The 9,046-nt window shown below is 32.9% G+C and overlaps 1 protein-coding gene across 1 annotated transcript; it reads left to right on the forward strand.

The window, feature by feature from the left end:
* Positions 1 to 7,391: 7,391 nt before the first annotated feature.
* Positions 7,392 to 8,666, forward strand: LOC121125467 (dehydrogenase/reductase SDR family member 1-like). The gene is given in 4 exon segments (XM_040720666.2): positions 7,392 to 7,641; positions 7,643 to 7,917; positions 7,996 to 8,207; positions 8,274 to 8,666. Coding segments are annotated over 4 exon segments (924 nt in total). The 5' UTR covers positions 7,392 to 7,512; the 3' UTR covers positions 8,582 to 8,666.
* Positions 8,667 to 9,046: the final 380 nt, after the last annotated feature.

Raw genomic sequence — 9,046 nt, forward strand, 5'->3', positions numbered from 1 at the left:
AAAATTTCTACGTGTTAAACCTGAAACAGGACTTCTTGAGTCTCTTAAGAAGTACTAGTCCAGTAAGTCCTCTGGCCTCCTCTTGTTGCTCAATCAGATTGCGCTTATCTTAGGAAAAGAAGATCTCCGTAGAAGCCAAGGTGTCATATGAACGACAGGTGGCTTGTGAATGATCCCGAGAACGTGCTTCTCATAGACAAAACTGAGTCACTAGAATTTGTTCAAGTCCTGTTTGTCTTCATCTGCGGCTTGAATAAGAGGTTCCAACATGAGTGCAAAATATAGTTTTAAAATTGGTTCAGAACTAATTCATTTTCCTCAAATGCATCATATAGGATTTAAATCCAAACATATCTTTTACTTCATTTCTTGAAATGTAATTGTATTGTTTAAATTGGACTGCTATTAGGAAAATGTTATGATTTTTATTTACTTTTTTTTACTCAAATACAGTTTTGTTTATTAATAAAATGATTTATTTTTAAATGCTTGTTTTTATTAGTTTGCATAATTCAGTTATAAAATCGTCTAAATAGAACCAGCGTTATGATCTGAAAAAAAAAAAGAAAAAGATAAAAATGCTAGATGACATAGTCAGAGGTGTGGAGTTGGATTCGAATATTTTTGATCAAAGATATTTAAAACCCTCTAGTCGGAGTCACAAAGTTATCAATAGTCGGAACTTAAAATTGATTGTTACTGTAAGAGTCTTAATGAATACTTCTGTTAAAATCGTAACAAACCTTGTTTTCATTTTCATTACTCTTCAACTTCCAAAGTAATACGTTTCATTCATGAACTATGATTAAAGTTTCTTGGAATTTTTGAAGTATTTTGACTTGGTTGCTGTATGACTGACTTTTACTTTTGATGGTATTAAGATTTTTTGAAAAACATGGTTTCTCTTTACTTTTATATTTTCTTTGCAGTATGGATTTAGGGGGATCCTCTTTCACTGACTAGCCAATCACTTAATTGGTATATTAAAATTCTAACTGTGCAAAGTAATTCAGTTTAAGTTAGTCAATTATTTGCTTCAGAACTTACAAATTCAATATTTGCTATGTATAGTTATTGAACGAACTCTACATGCATATATTCGTACAAATAATAGTTAAGAAGGGTCTCAGAATGCAATTCGATGCTCAATTGCATGCACACATCCCAATTATGGAACCTTATAGACATTTTATATAGCAACTTCCACATGAGGAAAAAGGGGTGATTATCTTTTTGATTCCACTCCACGTCTGGCTTGTGTTTTACAAGCTAAAGTTATGACAACAATAATGTCAACAACTGACTGTCTAATAAAAGAAGAAATATTTTTTTGAAATAATTGTAATGGATTCGGCAAAATTTGAATGGAATATTGCTGTCCCACTGGGTGTGAAGGGTAATTTTTTTAATTATGTATAAACAAAATACTAAAGTTAGACTATTGAGTTAAATTCTTTACATTTATTAATTATTTTGATTTTTTCTATTTTTAATTCAAACAAGGAATAATTCTACTATGGAAAATTGATTAATATTAATTTAATAAATACTTCACACGCGAAACATAAAAAAGCAACCCCGGTCAAACATAAAGGAAGATTAGTAGCCATAGTAATTACCAAAGTTTGATATCTATATTTTTACTTGCAAGTAGGTACATCTTTTTCTTTTTTTGTTCAAACTTTGGTAAATGTTCACCATCATGTTCACGTCTAGACGATTGGGTTGCCCTTTAACGCCCTTCATAATATTTAATCAGACTTTTGGGAATTACACCTTTTTTGTCAAGAACCGATATTTATTTGGATATTAAACGATATAGCAATTTGGGCATGCTATATCAAGAAAATTAAAGAATATTCTTTGTTAAAAACGAGTTGATGACTTCCAATTTAGGTGGTATGAAGCAGTTCTTTGGGCAATGAGATCGACTCCGTCATGCCTCTGTTGTTGAGCTTTACAATTGTAGGACCAAAATTTGTGAACCATTCGTTCAGATAGACTATCAGTTGTCTTAATTTATTTGCTTAGTCACTCTTATTATCTTTGAGATTATCATCAAAGTGAAAATGTGGAAGTATCATATATAACGACGTGAAGGTTAGCTTCAGGGGTCAATCATGTCGAGGTAAAACTGAAACAAAACAACGAGGAAAATAAGTATTTCCAATTAGCTTTGGATGAGAGTACAGATTAGATGGATGTTAGCCAACTTCTGGTTTTTGCAAGAACGATTGCCCATACATTTGATATGTAAGAGGAGTTATTCGAATTGACATATTTGCACGACACCACTAAAGGCAGTGAAATATTTAACGCCATTACCAGTGCTGTGAGTGAATATGGGGGCATTGAAAACCTGTCGACTGTTCTTACGGAAGATGCACCTGTGATGCAGGAAGCCATAGGGGTTTAGCGGGTCTACTCAGGTAGAGCAGAGTAAACAGTCCTATACTGTACCGCATCATTCATCAGGTGTGTAGCGTCATATTAATTGTGAGATGTACTGTAGGCCTGGTGTGCCGTAGTTACACAAATTTAGAAAGACATTCAAACATTATATTTTCTAACTCCAACTATTTTTTTTTTTTCGTAGATATGTTGAACTAGGGTGTTGCGTCTTGACGAGGGAGAGACACAAGCTTATTAATAATAGGAGAGATCCAGGATGACCAAGAGACATGAGGAGAAGAATTCACGTGGAGGAATAATGTAACACTAGATATGTATTCTAACTATACTCTAATATATTTGAACTATTTATAATACGTAAAACTCAGTACTTATAATACATAGACGAATATACAAGAAGATAAAAACCAGAAAGGACATATTAAATAGATAACATAGGGCCATGTATTGGATTTGGTGATAAAAGTAACAAATATCATCCGAGGAGGGAAAGGATCTTTATGTCACCAGAAGAATATTACCTTTTGGAATGAAGTAGATACCGAGTATGTGGACTCACAACTGCATATGGATATCAAGTGGATGAGTCGAATAAAATATCTAGAGAGGTTTTATGGACTGCGCTCGGATATACTGGTGTTCTTGGAGAACAGTGTTAATGTTGATGCAGTACATACTGCTGAAAGCTCAAACATCCAAAAATTCTTTGTGACATGGCCCTTCTGAAAGACATCACCGCGCATCTCATTAACCTCGTCACATTCTTGCAAGGGAGATATTAAACAGTGTGTGATGTCTATTCTCACATGACCGCATTTCAGCGCAAACTCGGGCTGTTCATAGAAAGATTTTCTTCCCCTCGTGCGCTGAGATTCGCAAAGAGAGCCTCGAGTGTGAAGAACAAATTCAAAATACAAAGCAGACCTTGAAAAATTACAGGAACAATTCAAGGATCGTTTCCAAGAATTCCATGAGATGGAACCGCAAATTGCCCTACTCGCCCTCTCTCCTGTGGTCAGTGCACTCCCATAGGACCTGCCGCTCGAACTTTGCAAGCTATAGGCAGACTCTTTATTTGAAGTGCAACAAAAGTGAATGGAAACTTGTTTCTTATGCACTTTTTCTATGTCTCAGAGATTTTGCCCTCTCAATGCCCAGCAGGTTTGAGAGCACATACGTTTGTAAGAGAAGTTTCCCACCATGAAGCATATAAAATCTAAAGAGAGAAACAAACTCCGCGTTGATGCTCTATTTCATGTGCTTTGCATTTGTACTAAAAAAATTAACAATCAACATTCCATCCATTGTGAGCCAGCAAGCCAAACCACAGGTCTCTCATTTAGCTCAATTAAGGTAGCCATTATTGAATGTGAACTATTTGCACTTAGTTTGTTAAGTAAACTTTTTTATATGAAGGAGTTAAAATTACTTTTTTTAAGCCAATGTTTTGTCTTTGTTGCTTATTAAGGACAAATAAAAATGCATTTACATGGAGAAAATATTTGTATGTTGGTGCAATAAACATACATTTATAAATAAATTTAATATGTGTTTAATCCTTTTTAGCGTATGTCATATCCGGTTATTTGAAGTACTTGGTGATGTGGCCCTCCAATGATAGTCCTGAAATTTTGTTGACCCAGTGTCCCGTGGATGCAAAAAGGGTTAAAAACACGAATCCTCAAAGGAATTGAATTTTTATAAGAAAGAATCATAAAAAAACTGAATCTTTAAAAGAAACCAATCATCAAAACAACTGATTCACTAAAAGGACCTCTTGTAATATCCAAAAAAATACACCGACCCACGGGTTGTGCAGGTGGAGTGCTGAGTTCCAAGGTAGTTTAAACTCCTCCACTTTTGTGTTTCTAAGCATCAAGGACCTCTTCTAATATACTATAGTTCACCCCGGACTATGGGCTGTACAGGTGAAGTGCTGGGCTCCAAGACAAGTTAAATTCCCCTGCCAGCGCTTCCTTGAGCATCAATGACCTATTGTAATACCAAAAAATACACCCTGGCCCACGGGTTGTACAGGTGATGTTAACTAATAATAATTTATTAACTAAAATGAATGCTTACATTAATAATGGGTTAACTACAGAACAGGTTAAAGATGTTATATAATTATTCGTGTGATATGGAAGTTGTGGGATAAAATGAATGTTGAACGGACATGTTATTTTTGCAACAAGTTATCTAGTGAACTGACTTTTGTGACATCGGAGGTAACAGGTACCTTGTAATCGCAGATAGATGGTCGGGACGAACATAGATTCTAAAGGAGTAAAGGAATTGTTCGAAAGGTTAAGAAGTTTTTTCGCCACGTTTGGAGTTCCTGAAGAAATCTCAAGCGACAATTGGCCGGAATTTGCATCCTATGAAACGGTGGATTTTGTAAGAAAATAGGGGAAAACACGTCCTCGGCTGATTTTCTGCAGTCTAATGAAAGAGCAGAGGTAGCAATTAAAAAAGTCAAGAGAATACTGCAATACAACATTGGTCGGAATGGAACATTGAACAAAGATGAATTTGTTATGGCTCTCTTAACTGAGAGAAATACACCAGATTATGAAATAGGCATTTCTCAAGCCAGAATAATTTTTGGTAAAGACTGTTTGCTTTGTTTGGACAACAAAGAAAAAAAAATTAATTCTAAAGTTAATCCCAAATGGCGAGAAGTGTGGGACTTAAAGGAAAAAGGCGATGAGAGTGAGGGCAATAAGTGTTTATTAAGGATTAGTGGCTGGATCCGATAGAAGGGAACTCTTGAGAATACATGACCGTGTGATTATCTAGAACCAGCGTTTTCTGAAGAAACTTGACGACTCATTACGGGAATCTGGAGATGAGAATAAGGAAATCAATTTTGAATCACAAAGTGATCGAACAACGACTATACCACAGGGAATACCTAGAAGGTCGTCGATAAAAAGAAGAAAAAAATAATTTAGTGAGGCTGACACTGGAATTTACCTAAGACAGGGTGAAATTGGCAATTTAAAAAAAAAAAAAAATGAGAATTTTTTATCTAAAAATATTAGAGGGGATGAAGAATTTTTTAACTTTAACTAGGAGCCTTACAGGTTGTTTAATTGATAATAAATCCGGAAGAGAGTTGAGTTCTACTTTAAAAGAGACTCCATGTGGAGGCTTTGTTCAAATAATTATATATTTTATTATTAGTATATACGCTTGAATCGAATAAGTAAATAAAATAAGAATTTACTGCATTATATACGAAAAACCCAAGATTATAAACATTTTCTAAACTAAAACCCAAGAGGATATGGTAAAACCAAGATCTGAGGGGAAACCCCAAGATCTGACAGCCTTGTTTATCATTAATATAAACTTTTTCTCCTTCATTATAAGCAAAAGAAGAATTAATATAATATAATTTTATAATTATATTATATTTTATATTTAAAATTAATGTTTAGAAATATAATATAATTGAAAATTTATTTTTGCTTGTTATATGCATAATTATATATTTTATACAAGTTATACAAACAGTAAGTAATGCAGGAATTGTAGATACAATTAGTCTTAGAATAAATACACTTTAAAAAAATTGAACTATATTTAATACACCTTATATATTTTATACAATAGAATACGTTTTTGAGATGTTATCTTATATTAAAGAAGATTACGACCTATTAAAAAAAATAGGATAAGTTTTATTTTTAAAATTGCAAATCATTATTATTTATTTATTTAATCAAACTTTGGTAATATACATCATAATTATAGATTTATCAATTTTGTTTGTCTTTTCTTAAATCTTGATGATGGCAAATGAATTGTTCTTTGACGTCTGACATAATATTGAATCCGATTCTTGGCAACATCAATTTTGTGATTAAGAAACCAATATAATTTCAATATTTAGAGAACCTAGCAATTTAATATTGTAATATGAAGGATCCATATCGCCAACTCTTTCGACACTTTTATTGAAAGTATTACCATTGATCTAAAACTGGATCATTTTCCTCAAATTTTAACCTTATGGTAAGTCATTCAATCTTGGATAAAAAATAATTAGTGGATTAACATTGTTAGCACTCTTGGCTATACAACATTGGTTGTAAAATTATGATAAAAATCCCTTGTTGGACTAAGACTAGAGTTTAGGGTCCACTTTGAAGTAATTCTTGTCTATGTTTTTACTAGATACGGTGTAGGCTTTATGTTTACTTCCTTTTCAACACTCTCAGAGCTGATTATCTAATAAAACGTCATGACAGCTAAACTGATCTTCTCCCAAACATTCTACAAATTTTCAGGATTACCACATTCATTTTCCTTACTTTTTCAACTTGATGGGTGATGGCATAATTTGTATTTATATTTCCCAGCAGTGTAGTCACTACCCCCTTTTTTGGGGGTTGAGCCACCTTAAAAATTTCTGAAGCCTCCTCAAAATTTATATGATATCTTATATATATTTATTTGTCTGTTTTTGGTGTATATTAAATTCTACCAATTAATATAAGTATATTTCCGTATGGATAATTTTTGGGTCTAATGACGTCATGAAGAGCTAAAGAATAATATAAAAATTTATTAAATTTTTGAAAATATATATTAAATTTCTTGTAAAAAGCAAAAATTCCTTAATTTGGTGAGGGATACATCCCCTCCAGCCAACTCCCTTCGGACACCCCTGTATAATAGGTAATTCTTTGTTTGTTTAATCATTTACAATGACTCTAAGATGTACTCCATGTCTTCACGAGGTATATCACATACATAATAATATATTAACAAGCCACTAACACATTATCGATATAGTGAATAAAACAAGCGGATTGACACTGTTATTACTTATCAGATTATTTACTTTACAAGTATTTTAACTATAAATTTGCTTTATACTTGATAGGAACACATTCTTAATTAGTAAGGAGTGTAAATAAAGGTTTTTTGTTGGATAGAAAAATTTACGTCAAGAGTTCAAACCGTATTTTACAAACAAAATAAACCTTTGCTTTATGAATGAAATTATTTGGATTTCATAGTTTCATCAGTCAAGAACATTAAACCTACTCATTTGCATTTTAAGACTATAGTTAATTATATTATTAGAAAATGAGTTTGAAGGGAAAGATTGCTATTGTAACAGGGGCCTCTCAAGGTATTGGAAAAGGGACATCACTTCAAATTGGTGAAGCCGGAGCAACCATTTATATTACTGGTCGATCAAAAAATGACTTGGAAAAAAACGGCCAGTGAAATTAAGAAGAGGGGAGGCTCTCCCATCCCTGTTCAATTAGATCACAACAATGACTTGGCTGTGGAGCAGTTTTTCGAAAGAGTTAAAAATGAACAAAATGGTCAGTTGGACTTGTTAGTAAACAACGCATATTCTGGAGCTGAGATCATTAATGAATGCATGGGAAAATCGTTTTATGAAAGTCCAACTCCTGATTTGTGGGATAAAATCAATGGTGTTGGTTTGAGGAACCACTATCTTTGTACTGTTTATGCGTCAAGGTAGTCATTTGTTTTTATTAAATAAACTCATTCTCAAAAGATTGAACCATACATATTTATGACTAAGTGTAATTAAAGGATCATGGTAGAAAATAAAACTGGTCTGATTGTGAACATCAGCTCTATTGGTGGACTCAAGTACTTATATAACGTACCCTATGGAATTGGTAAGGCAGCATGTGATCAAATGGCTGCTGATTGTGCAGTGGAACTTAGAAATAAGAATGTTACAATGGTTTCTATTTGGCCAGGTCCCGTGAAAACTGAGGAAATAACAAATAGGGTTCTGGGTTCGTATACACGGATGTTCCATCAAAGATATATTTAATTTGCTAATAATATGTTTCACTCTCTAGAAAACTCTAAGGCACTGGATGGTATGAAAAGAATTTTTGAAACAGGAGAATCAACAGAGTTCACGGGGATGGCGATCGTCAAATTAGCATCTGATCCATGTAAAATTCAGTGTACAGGGAAAGTTCTATTAACAAGTTGTTTGGCAAGGAAATATGGAATAACGGACTTGAATGGTACAATAACAGGGGATATGTGTTCAATTAAAAATATTTTACAAATACGTGGCTATAATTGGATTTCATCCCTGATACCATCCTTCATTACCGTTCCTACGTTTTTCATTCATTATCTATCTAACAAATTTTAAATAGTGTATCAGAAAGAATAAGTGCAATTCACTCCATTTTGTTAATGTATAAGGAATTAAATAGAACAATGACTTTAAATCCATTATTTTTGTTTCTTGGTTTAATATGTTCTTTTGTTCTCAAATTTTTTAAGTAATTCTATAATTCGTTCTACAAAAATACAAATTTATTCATTCTCCACGTATTTTTGGGGCGTTAATTTTTTGTGAGTAGCTGTGGATTTTTCAATTAAAAAAGATAAATTATTTTATGCTTAAAAATTTGGATTTTTTTGGATAACAAATTCCAAAAACAAGACCCCCCACCAAAAAAAAAAAAAGAAAAAATTTATATATACAGGGAGCGGGGATCAGATTATCGCCTACTTTAAACCTTGATAACTTGAAGACGACATTATCAAATAAAAAACCGGTTACCAAATAGGAAATCTATTGTCGTCAGCTGACGATACGTAGTTCAGTTAG

The sequence above is a fragment of the Lepeophtheirus salmonis genome, chromosome 10 (assembly GCF_016086655.4).
Source record: "Lepeophtheirus salmonis chromosome 10, UVic_Lsal_1.4, whole genome shotgun sequence".
Classification (NCBI taxonomy): Eukaryota; Metazoa; Arthropoda; class Copepoda; order Siphonostomatoida; family Caligidae; genus Lepeophtheirus; species Lepeophtheirus salmonis.